The 18875-nt window shown below is 37.3% G+C and overlaps 1 protein-coding gene across 1 annotated transcript in view; it reads left to right on the top strand.

Moving 5' to 3' along the window:
- The first annotated feature begins 1252 nt into the window (after positions 1 to 1252).
- Positions 1253 to 18875, top strand: part of adrb2b (adrenoceptor beta 2, surface b) — a 32508-nt gene continuing 14885 nt past the window's right edge. The window contains exons 1-2 of the mRNA XM_048166707.1: positions 1253 to 1409; positions 2795 to 2852. Of these exons, the coding sequence (XP_048022664.1) occupies positions 2812 to 2852 (41 nt within the window). The 5' untranslated portion in view covers positions 1253 to 1409; positions 2795 to 2811. The remainder of the gene's footprint in view (positions 1410 to 2794; positions 2853 to 18875) is intronic.

The raw sequence follows: 18875 nt of genomic DNA, 5'->3' as shown, positions 1-18875 counted from the left end.
CATTTGTGCAGTGTTGGGGAGATTTATATAAATTTATATAAATACATTTTAAAATATTTTTAAAATAGGTTTTTATTAAAACAAAAACTACTTTTTATGTACAATTCACTTTAAAAAAGATCCAAATTTCTCATTTTCATCCATCGAGATAACACGGACAATGCCATGGTTTAACCTAACGGAAGATTGCTGCCATCAACTGGAGAACAAACACTTTTAAAATTAAAATAATAACATGAAATTTCAACTACAGCCAGTAGATGGCTTCAAAGCATTACTCAATCACTCATTTGCCATTTCCTCATGGGTATACATCTTTTCACAAGTTTTTTTTTAATTTAGATTTATGTTTAGACATTATAAAATAATTATTATAACAATAAAAAATGACTCTTTTTCAAAATTTAGCATTTCTTGTACTGAAGTATCATTTTTTTTGCAATTATGACACATTATTACAGTCAAACCTGAGCATAGTGTTATATATGTGTGTATGTTGTGTGTGTTTGCATTTGTTCTCCATCGTGGATGTGTTGTGGTGTCACTCCATCATTTCTGTGTGTGTTCTGCATTGTAGCTGTTTTATTTTTGACAAATTGTGTAACAGAGAGCAACTTATGGCAGCCGATTTTTCATTTCATATGAGTGATTTTGTGGGTTTGGAGGGATTTGTGTGTGGGGGTGTTGTGTGTGTTTACACCATCAGAGATATGTTGTGGTATCGCCCCTTCATTTTTTTGTGTGTGTTTTCTGCATTGTAGCTGATTTTTTTGACAAATTATGTAACAAAAAGCAATTTTTTATAGTCCCCCATTGATGTCTATGGGTGATTTGGGGGGAGCGGTGTATGTGTGTGACATATCTTTAAAAAAAAAAGCCAAAATCTGGGTTAAAGTGGATGAGTCAATGTGTAAATGTTTAAATACTGTTTTAATAGCTAGTCATATGACGTGAACGATAACCGTGTGAAAAAGAAGTATGCCTAATTTGAACATGCTCTTGTAGTGTCCAAAAAATCTTTAAAATATACTTTTTTTTTTTTTTTTTTTAACTGTACTTGCAGATAATATATGAATTAAATAAAAGGCTGTTTTTCGCCGCTTAGGGGTCACTAAACTCTTCAAAACAATAACAAAGCAGTAGATTGATGACGCAGGGAATGGGCGTGGGCTCATGGAACTTGTCGACGGATCTAATAATGTTTATGGCGAAATAATGTTATGGATGAGTGAATGCATTCATGATTTTAACATGACTGTGGTATAAAGCAGGGCGTGGCCGAGAATCGCGAGCGCGATTGCTAATGAGATACAGATATCAGTGCCACACGCGAGTACCATGGGATATAAAGGAATGAGGACATTTCATTCTACCGAACTACTTGCAAAGCTAAAATACTACTAATACAGGTCAGTTTATTTGACGAATTAAAATTGTGAGGTAACGCAGCGCTGTTTCACTTGGTCTCACGTACACTATCATACTAAACTGCATTGAAAGTTGTATGCTATAACGTATTAGTTTGTTGGCTGCATGTGAGACTAACTGTAAGCTAGATCAATATTAGAATATCATATTGATGATATTCTAACATTTCATCGTGTTGGGCTATATAATATTGACTAGTGTTATGTAGCCTACATTTGCTTACCTTGCTTGTCTAATAACGTGCAAGTGCGGCATCAAGTCAAAGTTTGTCGCAAAGCTCTCACCATCGCGGAAACACCACAATATTGTTCCTCATTTTATCTCCCCTTTTGTCCCAAAGTTTGCTTGCCATGGTCCATAATGTTTGAACGAAACAACATCAGCATGCTGCTAAACGTTACGCAGCTGTTGCCATGGTTACTGTGCAGTACAAGGAAACTATGGATAATGCAGATATTACGTCATTGACAGGCGACAAGTGACAAGGGAGGGACGGGCATTATTTAAAATTGTGAATTTCTCTGAATTTACAAATTCTTGGAAACATTTAGGATAATGTAAATACACAGCTGAACAAAATATATAACACTGTGCAAGTGGTTTTTGGATATTTTAATATAAAAATCTTACATATTGTGCCTTTAAAGAGAGTACACTTTCTTCTTCTTCTTAACATATGCAAGTACACTTTTAAAAAAACATGCACTTTGTAATAACTGACTATTAATTTAGGCCTACTTTTTTACTTTTAAGTAGATTTAAAAAATTGTTTTAATAATCTTTTCACTTATTTTTATGTGTAAAGTTCTTGATTATTATTTGATTATAAATGCTGTTGCCCGAGCTGACCTTGTATTGACCCATGGCTTTGTTGTGGATATTTATACTGCAGTTTCATTTATTAGCTTTAAAAGGCAATGTTCCCGAGATTGCCATAATATGAAAGGTAAGATTTGTCATTTAGAGAGCTGTTATCCTTTGAAAAAAAACGTAAAATTTTATGCTTTGAACAAAACCAAACATTTTCAGCCAAAGATACTTATGTTAGTAGCATATACTCAAATCAGTTGATGTAAATAATGAGAAATTACTCACCCCACGCTGTAGAACTTTCTCTATTTTGAGCTACTTTGCATAAAAGGATTTAAATTTATAGGGAAAGTCCATTAATGTTGGATATTAGCATTACATAGTAGCACAGTAGAACCACAATTTTAATGTGTTTTAGCGGCCTCATTTATTCCAGTTTTGAGAGAGGCACCAGACTCAATCTAAAAATTGCTTTGTGTTATAAAGTAATCCAACATTTATTTTCTTTTTCTCTTTTCCATCATTTGCTCTCCCCTTTCCCTCAAACACAAACAAGATGTGGACGCTGTCACCATGGTTACTGAAACACAGCTGATTGACTTGCCGTACATCAGGTACACATTAGTGTAAGAACCATTAAAACCTGACCACCATTGCTGACACACACTGGTCAAGTTCTCCATCACCATGGTGATGTGATGTCAAAATGCTCATGGGACTGTACGCAATGTACGAGAACTGATACTTGAAACCAATTTGCATATGTGGCTTGATATACTACCGTCTATTTCAATACAGAATTTTTTTAGCTTAAATTCCAACAGTCAAGGCGTGACACATGTACTCATTGTCTCACCCACATCAAAGTTATTAGCAGGGGAAGTGTGTCAGAGAAATAACATTCTTTCCAAGGCTTACGACTGGGTACACTGGAGCACATGGTGTTTTAGCAATGGCACAGTCATTCTCAAGCACTTCCCGTAGCAGATAAGTGGATTGTCATTCACTGGAGGTACAGGCAATGACTGCCAAAAATAAAAAATGAAAAGAATCCAAAAATGATACGACGCTCTCCCCCAATCACACACACATTCATGTGTTTATGAACAAAAAGCCATACCTGCAGTATACTTAAGGTCCCCATGAAATCAAAATTGGCTTCTCAAAGTTTTTTGGCTTTTAGTATGAAGATAAAATTTGCATTTAGATGATATAAGCTTTCAAAACGTATACATTTCTCTCACTTCCGCCAATATGGATCAATGATTTTGATGACATCACTCTGCACTTCAGCTTCTCATCAAATTTTATGTCCAATCAAATGCTCTCTAGAATCTGAAGCGTCCTGCCCCTACATTATAAATAAATGCTGAAGCTGCATCTGAAATCGGTCATTTGGTCATACATTTACTCTTTTGTACATGGTGAATGGCACATAGTGCACTATATAGGGGATAGGGAACAATTCAGACAGTGTAAATATGCGTTCCATATGGGTGAATGAAGTCTGGTTTCACGTTAGTGTCACGTGAACCACCGCAACGTGCACACAGTCTGCTCCGGTCCAGAATGGTATATTTTAAAGCGATATAGAGGAGATTAGGAGGTGAAACGATTAGAGATTAGGAGGAAACTGTGGCTTTACGAGCTCAGCGGCTCTAGCCAATCTGTGATTTAAAGAAAACGCTATTTTAAAAAAGGGGAGGTGCTGTTCGATATGTCCTGCCCTGTCTTCCTGTTTCAGTGGAAATAGAGTGCCTCAGGGATGACGCATTTTTGTAGGCAAAATCCAGAAGCGAGTTAGCATTTTAGGACTTCCGGTTCCAACGCCATCAAGTCTATGGGTTTTTTTAATGGGTTTTTGCTAAATCGCCTGAAATAAGGTCTGTGGTTAACAAAGCCTCTAAATACTTTCACGTTTTGATCTATGACATAAAACACACCAGTTATATCCCACTTGTGATTTTTTAAAACTTTTACTGTGTCTTAAAATCGGCGGTTGCCAACAAATTGCTAAAAGAGACTACTTCCTTTGGCGGGGACTTTAGACGTCATCATTAAAAACGGGACATTTGGACAGCATTTCTCATGAAAAAGTGGATAAGTATTAATAACAGCGCAGATCATAATCAGCGAGCATGTTTTTAAATAAAGTTGTTTTCTAAATAAAGTTTGAGGAAGCTTGGTGGTGACGACATTGATCCGCGACCATGGTGTGCTGTAGTCCGTTTATAGCCTACTGTTAGCCTTTTATATCTGACGACTTTATTTAGGCTTCAAAATGTATAAATGTTGTGTTAACTTGTAAAGATTATCTTGATAGACAAAACGTGTAAGTGTCATAACCCTTTGTTAAACACAGAGCTTATTTTCTGCGATTTTCCAAAAGTCTATGGGAAAAATGCATAGGCTTTCAACCGAGGGAACCCGTGCGCCACTAACTTCCGGGTTGGCCTACAAAAACACGTCATCCCTGGGGCACTCTAATACATCAACACATTGAATAATGCTGTTCGTTTCAAGGCATTTTAGTGGGCATTTAAAGGCAGGGTTGCCAGTTTTGCATAACAAAACCAGCCCAATTGCTATTTAAAAACTATCCATGGTCAAAACTAGCCCAATCGCATTCTGTAGGGGTTTCCCGGTAAAAATTATGTTCTGGGGGTTAAAAATCATATTCTGGGGGGTGGGGGGGTCTTGCTACAACCCGAGGACAAAAAAGTAGCCAAATTCCGTAGGAAAACCACAGACTTGGCAACACTGCTTAAAGGAACACTCCACTTTTTTTGAAAATAGGCTCATTTTCCAACTCCCCTAGAATTAAACAGTTGAGTTTTACAGTTTTCGAATCCATTCAGCAGATCTCCGGGTCTGGCGGTACCACTTTTAGCATAGCTTAGCATAGTTCATTAAATCTGATTAGACCGTTAGCATCTCACTCAAAAATGACCAAAGAGTTTCAGTATTTTTCCACGCGAACCGGGACTCGAACTCGGGTCCCCCGAAGCGCAACAGCGCTATATGTCGGCATGCTGCCCACAAGGCTATCACGGCGCCAAGGAAAATGTTTAATTAGCATTGTAATATACTTTGATATTTATTTTAAAATACATGAATTGCCATATTTTCATCATTAGCCATGATTTTATTACTGAATAGCCTACATATTAAATTGATTTTCTATCAGCTGCTTATATTAAATGTACTTACTTATCTGTACATATTTGTGTACATACTGTATTTCAAAGTGATTTATGAAATTACATAAAGATTATATAAAGATAAACTTGTCTGCCAAAAAGCAGACTGTCAATAAGCAGACTTCATTTGATATGAATTTTAACTTTAATTTGACATGCAATTAAGTGACCGAAAACATTACATACGGTATTTTCTTTTCAAGTATATTATGTCTCTAAGTATTTTTTTTTACAAGTATGCTAAAGTGTGCTGCTTTTTCACAAGGGTAGCTTCATTGTCTTAAGCTCTGTCCCTAGTTCTTCTACATTTTGGCAATAACTTAGCGGAAACCGCACCTTCATTGTGTTATAGAAAGCCTCAACATAAATAGCACATTAAAAATCATTTTTCATTAACTTTGTTTATAGTATGTCTGCTCTGTACAATGTTTCATTTAGACTGAGACTATTTCAAGTGATCGGACTGTGCCAACCCAGGAAACACCCCGTTGTACAGAATGTGCATTGATTACTAGAGAGAAAGAGAGAGAGAAACTGTAACTGTACTAAACGCTGATACAGCATTTCCCACAGCCACCCACAGCTTACAATAATAAAGATCATTGACCTACAGGCAGCATTATGGGTGGGCTTGTGGGAATGTTTGTGAATGTTGTTTTGTTATCAACTTGTCTATACTGTGCAAATAAGTTTCTGTAGCTGGTAATTAGTCACTATTAAATCAAATTAGACCTGCAATTACATTCTATAATTAATAAAGTGCAGACTTATTTAAATGACTGTGTTCAGACAAAAGAAGAAATTAAACCTGTCTACTTTGAGGTTAAAGTAATTAGAACAAAAAATAAAACTGGAAACTCTGAAAACACTTAATATGAAGTTAAAGAAACTGACATAATTTTAGATACAACCCAGGACTTTTAACTCATTGTTATTAAGACAAAATGCAATGAACCTCAAATACTGCACTTTGCCGAATCCAGTAATTATCTTAGAAGTGCTTATTATAATAGACTGATAATAACTTCCAAACATTTAAAAGCACCCAGCGTGTCAATGACATTCTGTGTACAGTCCACATCAGACTACAGAATGACGAAAGAGTCTTTTTTTTTTTTGTTTATCATATCCAAATATTTTGTGAAAGAATATCCCCACATCTATTTTCAGAGCTCCATTGATCACATTTACATGCACATATTCCTCTTCTGATTAATGTCTTAAAAATAAATGTTCTTTATAGTTCCATGAAGAACATTTAGCATCCATGCAACCTTTTCATTAAAGTGTTCTTCAGAAAAAAAAGGTTCTTTTGGGGAACTCAAATTGGTTCTTATTTGGCATCACTGCGAAAAACCCCTTTTGAAACCTTCATGTTTTGGTGCCCTATTTTAACGATCTAAGCGCATGGTCTGAAGCATATGGTGCAAGTGCACTTAGGGCATCCGAATCCAAAAGGGTTGTACCTAGTCTCTTAATGAGTCATGGGTGTTTTTGGGGCATAACATGCAATAAACCAATGAGGACGTCATCTCCCATTCCCTTTAAAAGCCAGGTGTGCTTGCACCATGGCAGATTGCTATTTACATGGCGGAATATAGACACCCTCATCCTGACTGTTGTGTATTGCCACGATTGGTCAAATAATTAGCCAATTTCATTTGTCATTACTGCAAATAGGCAATTCTGATACATGCAATGACTATCCATTATGACATGCATTTTTATCTTTATGTACACAATAATAATATTTTACATTGTAATCCTTTTATTTGTAATATTTGGCATGTTTGTGTGCTGCTGCACATCCCTGTGTGTGTAACAAGTAGACTGTATGTGCGTCGTGCACCCACCTATAGGTGCATATTCCTAATGCACCAAAATGCCTCAAAATTGCAACACGCCAACAATGCGCAGAACACAAACAGATGAGCGTGAGTGCATTTGCTGTTTAAACAACGTGGCGCAGAACGTGAAAATGATAACTGCGTCGGGCTGAAACTAGCAAAAAACACTTGCTAAGCGCCTGGAATCGCATTGTGCCTGGTGTATGATAGGGCCCTTAGAATGTAGATTCTGGTTAAAATTGGTATATTCCTGTGTACATGGAATGAGCATATTCTGAATAAACTAAGACATATCTCACTCACACATTCATAACTAGAATATTAGCAAATTCTGATATTATTCAGATATTATGTGCATGGAAACATGGTCACAAAGGAATATTTGATATTGTTTCCACTGCTTTGCACTACCAGTCCAGCACTATATCAGATCTCTTTTATAAAGCCATATCCAACATCTATTCATATCATCAGACATCCTTTATAAAAGCTGCAGTAATTCCACAGCACTGACCGTAGCCAGAGCTGTCAACAGCATCAAAGCGCTGTTACAATCAAACCACGTGACTTTCAAGCATGGGAATAAGCCATCTGAAGAATGTGATTAGCCTTCTCGTCTGACACCAGAGATAAGTCAGTATGCATAGTTGGTCCCTTGACTGCATGACTAATTGGAATTCCATTATACATTAGCAACATAAGCGTTTGCATTATTAATTAGAGTAAAAGAGGCAAATAAAATTCAGTGAGCAAAATTTACATAATGCATGAGGGAAAGTTTGCTCGAGCAAATGTCAAAATGTAATGTACCTATGATGTAAAATATGACCCGCAAAAGTGAAGAACAAAGTATGCTTCTCAAAATAGAGAAGGTGGAATAAAGCTTAAAAACACAGAGTAAAGGTCATCATCTGAAATTATTATATTATAAAACATATACTCCCAGTTAGACAAAAGTGGTATTTTCCAAAGGCAGAATCCAAAGGGAAAAATAAAGGATGTAGACGTGAGAAAAACACCCAACCTCCCCCTTTCTTTTTTCTCTTTTGGTACTTTGAGGTATTTCTACGTCAGCATTTCTCACTCACATACTGACAAATTTACAACTAACAGACGTCAAACACTGAAAAAAATCACTTCAAGGTCATAAAATTTGATTTGCTCATCAGTTAACTTGCTCTGTGTTGTTTTGTGTCCTGAACCTTTACAGGAGGTAGCAGATCTATATAGTATTGTATTTGTGCAGATTTGATGCTTACATGAGTTTCAAATAGATTTCATGGATCGTTTTTCTGTTTACCCTTCATGTTGTGAAATGGGTGCAAAGTCACCACAGGCAAATGCACCCTTAGCTGATCAAGCTTTCTAAATTGACTAAGTTTTGCCAATATAAATGCTTGATCTCAACCTGAATGACATACTGTATAAAGGACATAAATAACATTATTTATAATCTAAATTTTTTTTCATTTAGATATTTACTGCAAGAAAGCACTGCATATTGCAGGATTCTGAGGCAGTAAAATAAAAGCATTCTCAGGGGCTTGTAATTATTTATGTCAGTGTGTTTGATGAAGTGGCTGTTGGCCTGTTTGGAGGAGAATTGGCTTTCAACTGCTTTGCCCTGCTTGATGTCCCATTATGGTCATGTGCCTTGTTGATGTGAGGTTGTGGCTATAATGGTGCAAAATGAGATGCTGTTTAAAGTGGCAAGGAAATTAATTACTCCACAAGATAATAGACATGTGGTGTCGTTTGCCTGAGGTGGCCTCGGGTCATACATGGTGTGTTTGATGAGTATTGAGTCAGTGGTTTTTAGAGGACAAACCTGTTTGACTTTGGGTAACCTTATTTACCTTACTTGTTTTGGGGCCCATTTTTAGCTGAATTGGTTAAAATTGGTTTAACTAAAAATATCACAAGGTGTTGTGATAAAACAGCGCTTTGATGCTGTTGACAGCTCTGGCTACGGTCAGTGCTGTGGAATTACTGCAGCTTTTATAAAGGATGTCTGATGATATGAATAGATGTTGGATATGGCTTTATAAAAGAGATCTGATATAGTGCTGGACTGGTAGCTAATGGTACCAATAATTTAAGCAGTGGAAACAATTATCAAATATTCCTTTGTGACCATGTTTCCATGCACATAATATCTGAATAATATCAGAATTTGCTAATATTCTAGTTATGAATGTGCCACTTAAAAGTACACTTTTAGAGTGAGATATGTCTTAGTTTATTCAAAATATGCTCATTCCATGTACACAGGAATATACCAATTTTAACCAGAATAATATACATTCTAAGGGCCCTATCATACACCGGGCGTGTTTTTTGCTAGTTTCAGCCCGACGCAGTTATCATTTTCACGTTCTGCGCCACGTTGTTTAAATAGCAAATGCACTCACGCTCATCTGTTTGTGTTCTGCGCATTGTTGGCGTGTTGCTATTTGGGGGGGGGGGGGGGGGGGGCTTATTGGTAAAAAAAAAAAAAAACTTTTATTAATTATTAAGGTTTAAATGAAAATATCATCACAGTGAGACATGGTAACCACAGGTGAAACCATACATGGCTACTCTCTACCACTGTCAAATGATATTAGCTATATTATGATATGTTATATAGGTCTATAAAAACACCTAAACACAGGTAAAAACTATACACATCTTCACAAAGAAATTAATTATATATTCCCCTACCCACCTAATAAATATATTGCAATATAAATGGCTAACATAGTTTTCAATATAAATATTCCACATTTCCACAAACCATGGTAATTTACTACAGTTTATTCATGGTAAAAGTTTGTGTGTTAGTGTGGTGATTTTGGGATTTAAAAGTCTTATCTTCATTCATGGCATGTTTCTCCTGTTTTCCTCATCAGTCTTGTTGGGAATGTTCAGGCTGTTTCATCAGATTTAAAACTAGTTTAATCATTAAGGCATTTGAAGTTTAAGAGGTGTGTGTCGAATTGAAAAATGTCTCACTTGATGTCGCAACGCTGTTTAATAATAGTGACCGGGAATAAATGCGGCTCCTTTAATCTTTCATTCCGTTATCCACTGGGCCGTGCTGCGTAGTGTAAATTAAACTATTGAAACGCCTGAAAACAGCGATATTTGTTCTGTATTTGATTCAGTGACAGAGCAGTCTGAATGAATCCAAATCTTTTCAGATCATTATGCAAGCACGTTTGGTCAATTCACGGAAAAGAATCGAGACAAAATAATGATTAATTCACGAATGACTGATATCGCTGGTTCCATCGGGACACACATAATAACTGCTGAAAATATTCGCACGGTAAATGTTTCTCAGGTCAGTCGGAGGAGCGTGCATGGTACGAACAGCACGTATAAAGCCGTACAGCTGCATGCACCACTGCAGCCACGATATCTAACCAAATTTAGCTGCACCGCCAGGAAAAGAGGAGGAGGGAGATTGGGGTGCCGCGGGCCAGATGAATATGATTGGCGGGCCGGATTTGGCCCGCAGGCTGCCAGTTGATGAGCCCTGGTTTAGGGGGTGAGTGTAATGGAGGCAAGCTAGTAAGAGATGCGTGTGTAAACCTCCTTCCTCTGGCCTCAAGAGATGCGTTAGAGCAATGGTCTCAAACTGCCGGCCCGCGGGCCATTTACGGCCCCCCTCCCCCTCCACCCGGCCCGCAACTGATCTAAAAAATAAAACATATTCTGGCCCACTAAATTATTATTATTATTATTATTATTATTATTTAGTTGCTACATGTCTGATATGCAAAGAAAAGGCTGACGTTCTACGGGGCCATTCACATATCGCTTCACATAAGCGGCCGCGTCGCTTTCTCCTTCTTTACAAAGCGCTTTCGCGCCTGTCGTTGCTATGCAACCATGAGCTGTGCTCTCCATCTGTCCATGATGACTAGGAAGTTTCAGCAAAAGAAAAATTGATTTCTTCCATTCCTTGCATTAGCTCTACTACTAAATATATTTATATGGAGATGAGAAATAAAACCCCGCCCTGTACAGTTATGATCAGCTGAGCTTTCGGTGTTGTTACGGAAAGGCCGAAGCTCTTCGTTTGGTTCTTGTCACATGACCACAGGTGAAAGAAATGACTAATTAAATAGAATGGAGGGACAACTAGGTCACAGAAAACATGAGAGACATGTGACAAGTATACTTTAAAGAATAATTTTAAAGTGGGCCAATTTAGTCCCAAATAGTTACTGAAATAGTACACTTACAAGTATACTACTAGTACATTGATAGTAGTATACTTACTACATAAAGTATAATTAAAAATATACTTGATCTTTACTTAAGTATGCTTAATAAAATGAACTTGAAGTATACTTATTTTTTGTTAGGTCAAATCGCAAAAATCGCATTCACACCCACATAAAAAATAAATAAATAAATAAATAAATAAATAAGAGAAGTTTTAAACCTGAAATGTTCTGTGTGCACACAATACTTATCTTGGTAGTCCCTAAAAAAGATTTAGGACAGAGACACAAACACTTCCAGTTATAAAATGACCCTGAAAGTGGAACTTTGTACAATTTTGATGATTCTACATCTAAAGGTATGGTCACATCAGCAAAAAAGCAAAAAAGGTTCATTGTCTTTTGTCAGTAGTGTAGTGATGTATGAAGCACAACTCACACAGAAGTCACTTTTAAAGGTCAACACAGCGAATCTGCATGACAAACTTAAACTTATTGTCTAATCTGCATGGGTAATATATTTTATCCTCATTCGAAATTCCCAATCACACAAATTCCTATTAAAATGACTGTATTTGAGGTTTCCGTACACGTCCATATAACCAAAATTTGTTGTGGGCCATGACACAAAGACATCGCTGTGGGTAAACAAAGTAAAATACTATAAATCACCTATATTACTTTATAGCTCCTATTTTGACCTTCAGCCTGACTAACTGTCCTCTTTACCAAAAAATTTTAATTAGGGCCCCTGACATAAAGTGACCCCCCACCCTGTGCCGTTGTCCTATATGAGATCCTCCAGCAGTTTCCTGACTTGCAGACATTAGAGGAAGACAGATGGCCTGTACTATACTGCTTAAAGCTTTACATGACAAATATGGAACAAATCATGTTATTGTGAATATACTCTTGGTGTATAAATAATTATTAACATGTAGTGTAAGGTCAGGTTATATGCAAGATTTACCTATGATTATAGAATCAGATTATCAAATCAGATTATATTGGCAGTTTATAAATCACCCATATTTGGGCATGTGGTATACATTTATACTTTTATTTACATTTAATTTTTTAACTTTCTAAAAAAAAGTAAAAACATTAAAACAAAAATAAATGTAAAAAAAACATGAAAATTATGCCTCAGAGGTTAGTAGGTTTCTTATAATATATCAGAGGCCGTATTCACCAAAACATTTGATCTTACCACTAAGAGTTCTCCTAAATGGCAGTAAAAATTGTTAATTAAGAGTTTTCTCTTAAAACCTGTTCACAAAGCTGCTGAGACAAACTTTTACTAAGGAATAGTGAGAACTCTTAAGCTAAGAAAAGGGCGGGGTAGACCTCGTTGCTATGGATGATGTCAACATGCTTACTAACTATGCACACAGTGATTGGCTGATGGGAGGAATCTGTCATCTGTCATTTAATCATAGAAATATTGTAGAATGAGCTATCGTGTTGCCATATTCAAATAAAAGGTTTTAAAATACAAATGTTGCTATATTCAAATCAAGATTTTAAAATAAAAATGTTGCCATATTCAAATAAAAGTTTTAAAATGTAGGCAAAGTGTCACTTATTAAACTAGTAGGCCTATATGTTCAGCTAATTGTCTGCCTCTTACATGTCTGCATCTCAAGTAAATGCAGAATTCAAGAAGAACGTTCAAAGGTCTATCTAATCAGATTGAGAGGAGGTAAATATACATAGATGAGACTAGACACCTCACCTGGTTACCTTGACAGTTTTCTGCATCCCTCCACCTACCCTTTCCTCACTCTCAGCTGGGGACATGGTGAAGAACTTTGGGTTTGGGCTAAATTCCAAGCTTGAAGCCCTCGATCCCATTGGACAGCATGCCAAATACACTTATTATATATATTTTTTACTGTATTTGATCTTTTTTAACTGTGAACTTGTGAAAACAACTGCAACAGGTAATCTGACATTATTTATTTATGTATTAAATATTTATTTTTGGCGTTTTATCATAATTACAATCTATAAATCAAAATATGTATTGCATTTATGAAGAAAAAGTTCAGCGTCCAAGGCTCTATCGCTATTGCCTCAGTGGTGTCAGTGTCTTTGGGTGGGTTGCTGAGGCGGATTGGCAGCAATGACCATTAGGATTGTTTGTGATTAGGTCTTAGTGACTTAAAAGTCCTTTTGACTACTTGTAAAGTTTCATAGACTTAGGAGCTAGTTTTAGAGCTAAAAAGCTTTGTGAAATACTCTTAGAGCAAAAATTTAGGAGTCCTAAATTTAGGACTGGCACATTATTTTTAAGAGTTTCTCCTAAATCGGCAAGTTAGGAGAAAATTGTAAATTGTATTAAATTGTATTATGAATACAGCCCCAGATCAGATAATTTCACAAGGTTAGTTAAAAATTCCCTACAGCTTTTAAAATAGTATAAAAGAATGAATAATGAAGACTAATATGTATTCAAGGTGTTTTCATCTTTCATTTTTCATCTTTCATTCGACACTGCATCTTATATTGACGCTATGGGGAATGCTCTCAGCGTGACCGGTGTCTGAAGCACATTTGAGAAACATGCCAATTAATTAGCTGACGACAGTCCATGACGTTACAAGCAGAGCACCCGGAAGTATAAAAGGGTCCCTGTAATACACATCATCAGCTTTTTTGTCTTCAGGAGTCACTTGTTTATTTGCGTGTGTAAGATAAAGCTGGATGCGCTCATTGCGTTGTATTTGTGGTAAGCTCTTGCTTTATTCTCTCCCAAGGGCTCTGTCTCTGTCTCTGGCTTTTCTCTTGCTCTGCTCTGATATCCTGAAAAAATGTTTTTCCAGGGTTGAGCTATATTCTCCCCTTTCTTAGGGTCTAAAGTAGAACTATGCACCCCTGTGAATGGGTTGCTTGGTAAGTACCCCCTTAAGGGTGGATGCAGGATGAACAGAGTTATGTCGGGAAGTATTGCCTTCCTTTACATCATTGCCCTCCCTCCCCAACTACTGTTGGGTCTTGAAGTTGGGATATATGCTCCCCTTTGGATCTGTGCTTCATAAGTTGCTCTACTATGACCCATATTCAATACTATAGTTAGCAATGGACTAGAGTGCTACATATAGCGGGTCCTGAAGGAGTGCCTTTATTCAAGTCATGGTTGAGCTGCTCTCTCCCAGCTGGGGATTTTAAGTTGGGCATGAGCTCCCCTGCGTCCTCCTTGGGGTTAGAGTATGGTTGATGAGAGCTATTGGCAAACTGCAACCTGCCTTCCCTTGTCAGGGACATATCTTGCCGTAGGATAGCCCTGAGGGTTGATGCAAGATGAATGGAGGGGTTGTATCATTCCTTCTACTTTGTTTACCTCCCTTCCCAACTACTGTTGGGTCTTGAAGTAGGGATATAGCTCCCCCTTGGGAGGCTCTACTATGGCCTTGATTTGACAATGCTAACAAGTAGAGGAAATTCACCTGTGGGTGTCTGTCCATCTGTCACATGCTATCTTCTGGTGCTAAAAGAAAAAGATGAAGCGCAAGCTATAGCAGGACTTAGGTAGAGTGCCTTTTACACAAGGCAAAGTTGTGCTGCCCTCCCTCAGTTACATTGTGGTCTTTAAGTACGACCTACACTCCCCTGCAGTTCCTTGGGGTTTTTAGAGCCTGGACAACTGCAAAATTAGAGTGCTCAGGGAGTGAGCACTATCCCCTAATTGTTTTAGAGTATTTAAAGGATTTGTTCACTTTCAAATGAAAATTACCCCAAGCTTTACTCACCCTCAAGCCATCCGAGGTGTATGTGACTTTCTTCTTTCTGATGAACACAATCTGAGAAATATTAATAAATATCCTGACGCATACAAGCTTTATAATGGCAGTGAAGAGGGTCACGAGTATGCGCTGAAGAAAAAGCTTCCATCCACATTCATCATAAATGTGTACTCCAACATGTCATTGCCATCAAATTAGGGAGCTCCTCTGATTTTTCCCTAGGGGTTGAGTTTTTGATGGCAATGACTGTAACCCTGGTTCCCTGAGAAGGGGAAGGAGACACTGTCCATGTCTCCTTCAGACAAAAGAGTTGATGACGTGTATAAAAGGCACCTTTTTAAACTTACCGGCACTCTGCATGTGACGTCATGGACTGTTGTCAGTCAACTAATTGGCGTGTTTTTCACTCATGCTTCAGACACCTGTCACGCTGAGGATGTTCCCCACAGTGTCAATCTTAGGGTACCAGGGTTACAGTCCTAACCTGAGACATTTTTCAGAAACCAACATGAAGATTTCTAAGAATACATTTAATGGCACAAGCATTTTAAACCAAGATTTTTGAAAAGATTTTCTTGGGCATCCTAAAGACCACAGACACTATACATGTAACACGTGATTCAAATGCATTGTAAATGTATGTTAACTTTATTTGTAGCTTGTATTTCAATTAAATAAATCAAACATCCTGATGGAAAGGGGTTTGATTTTTTTTTTCTTTGTTCACACAAGGAAATACACACTGGGCTGAAAAAAAAATTATTTATTCTTTTAATTTTACCAGAGAGTTATTTCACTCATACCCCTGTGCATTAAGAATTAATTGAGGGAGAGCCAGGTGCTTGACTAATGGAGCAGTTCTCTGTCCTGAAGGGCTACACACAGTGCTGTCCCTTTGGAAAACCTGTGACCCAGCAGAGCCCTAAGCTAAAGGATATGTTTTCATCTGGGTACACAAATTGTTAAATTAAATTAGATTTCCAGAGAACGCTTATGCAAAGTATATTTTTTTCTAAAAGAAAATGAGGTATGAGTCAGTTATTTCTGGTAATCAACAATATGCCAAAAATGCTGTTGACTGAACTTTACTTTTACTGAACCTAGAAAATTCCTTCCAATAATCAAATCTATTAAATTTTTTAGGTTCTTTCATAATACTTTCAAAAGAGAAAAAGTGAAAATATGAAACCATGTGCAGCATTTTTCTTTTTGACATTTTCACTTCACACAGGAATTTGATTAAATATCACAATTGGCCACCTGGAGACATGACTTGTCTGAGAAAAATCTATGAGCTTAAACAGGCTAGTTTATTGTCAGTTACTGCACGTAATCAGGGGCGCATTAACACACAAGCTTCCATGGGCTGAAGCCCAGGGGCCTACACTGGGGAGGGGCCTACAGGCTGCACAAATTTTTTAAATAATTATTTTTTTATATGGTAGTTTACAGCAGTGACACCCACATTCCATAACCGAACTTACACCTGTAAACTTTCAGGACTCACAACTGCATTTCTGGCGAAACCCTGGTGTGTGAACAGAGCCAGTGTTATGGTTTAACTGGCTTCATTTGGAAAGCAGCCAAAATTACTCATTTCAAAATTTATTGTAATATTTGGTGATGTAAGTATGCATTAGCTTATGTTAAGCCCAGCACTTCACATCCTGCACCTCCGGCAGGACAATCAGACCATTGAGCGATATGTGGAGGACTTTCTAGAACTTAGTAATTGCTCTGACTTTAATGAGGTAGCACTCAAGGACATTTTTCGCCTATATGCATGTTTCATACAGATTACATTATCTGAGAATATTTATTTTCCATTTGAATTGGTTTTAAAAGTAGACATTTCAAGCTTTCTATAGATATACAGTATTTGTAATGTTTGTGAGGCAAGAATACACTGAGTTTCGGTTCATGTTTGTTACGTACTTAAGTTCACTGAGAACGAGATGGCAGAAAGCGGATCATGATTGTTTTCATTATTTTACAAAAGCACAACGTTTTGCTGTTATTGTGAGCCCTTGTGGACCTTTTACAGTTTGTATTACTCTCATCTGTATGACCAAAATGACAGAGTATTTTAAGTTAAATGCAAGTGATTGCACCAGCGGCTACATGTCATGCAGTAAGTCAAAGACTATAGAATAACACAAGACGTGTCACTCGTATTGTTTTGAATGGGAGAAAGTGTAACACGCAATATGGCGGAATAAGTCCCGCCTTCTAAATAAGAACCAATCGCCGACTGGTAAAGTCATCGCGTCACTGCAGCGGCCGTTAGAAGCACTGGTTTCTATAGAAACAGTCAGACGCGTGTGCATTTGCGCATTAGCTTGATCCAGCCTGAAAAATACAGTTTTTTTGTCATGATTCGAGAGTTTGGAAAAAACATTTATGAGACAGTTGTTGTCAGATTTCATTGGTGATTTCAAATATGAAATTTAATCGTAAGGTTGGCGAACAGTTTTGGAGAATTTGATGTTTCCCCATTCAAAGAGATAGGAGCTGCATGATGCCCAGGATGCCCGAGAGGCGTTTCAAAGATGGCCGCCGAGTGAAATGACTTGTCTTAAAGGGACTTTGAGTAAGTTCACTCTCCATATACAAGCATGGATATGTGCCTAATAACAGCACACATTTATCTAGGACTAGGCTAACATTAGAGCGAACAGACTTGTGAAGTTGCTACTACTTACTTGTTTCAAGTGATAAGCCATATTTTCATGGACTGCATGACTTTGCCAGTTCCTAACTAACCGACTAATAAAATCTTGGTCGACTAAGCCTCTTCTAGTCGACTAATGGTTGATCGACTATTAGGGGGCAGCCCTATCTTATTTTGTGGTTTTTAACAGCTATGTTATCTTGCCATGTGCTCCCCTTTGTCATGTGATTCCCTTGTCCTCATGTGATAATGTCATGTGCTTCCTTGTTTAATGTGTTGTTCTCATTGGTACATTGTTTAATCATGTTCACAGGTGTGTCTTGTCAAGTATTACTCTCTGTGTATATATTGTCCTCATGTTTCCTCAGTCTCTAGTATTAGTATTGTCTCTAGTATTGTTTGTGTAATCCACTGTTTGGTGAGTTTGTGTTTTTATTTGTGTTTAAGTTTATGTTCCAAGTTAAAGTCTAGTCATGCTTTAAGCCTTTGTTTATTTTGTACATTTGAAATAAAACTGCACATGGGTTTGTCAAACTTACCATCGGTGGACTGTTTGTTACACTAATTCAAATTTGCATTGGATAGGCTGCCAGTGTCATTATGGCTAAATAATATATGCCCATGCTGTCAGTTTTATTCATTAGTATTGTATAGTTAATCTGGTGCAACTTCACACAATCAACAAGGTGCATGGAATAAGAACAAAGCTATTATGGACAATACAAGCAACACTTGTGGCGTCAAGGGGTCAGAATAAACAAAAGATGGAGCTGAAAGATCAATATTTTATTTTGCCATATTGATACTTCATAAAAGGCATGCTTCTTTCCTTGTTCCTCCATCCTCCACACTGTGACTGGGAAACCGATCAAAGTTAGCCATCTTGAGGGTATCTCAATTCTCTAATAGGGACAAGGAGTGAGGAAGCGTCCAAAGCAGCTACAAGCAAGGATACACAG

This window comes from Megalobrama amblycephala, linkage group LG18 (genome assembly GCF_018812025.1).
Source record: "Megalobrama amblycephala isolate DHTTF-2021 linkage group LG18, ASM1881202v1, whole genome shotgun sequence".
Taxonomy (NCBI): Eukaryota; Metazoa; Chordata; class Actinopteri; order Cypriniformes; family Xenocyprididae; genus Megalobrama; species Megalobrama amblycephala.
Note: the sequence above shows the minus strand (reverse complement) of the source record. Positions and strands in the feature narration are given on the sequence as shown.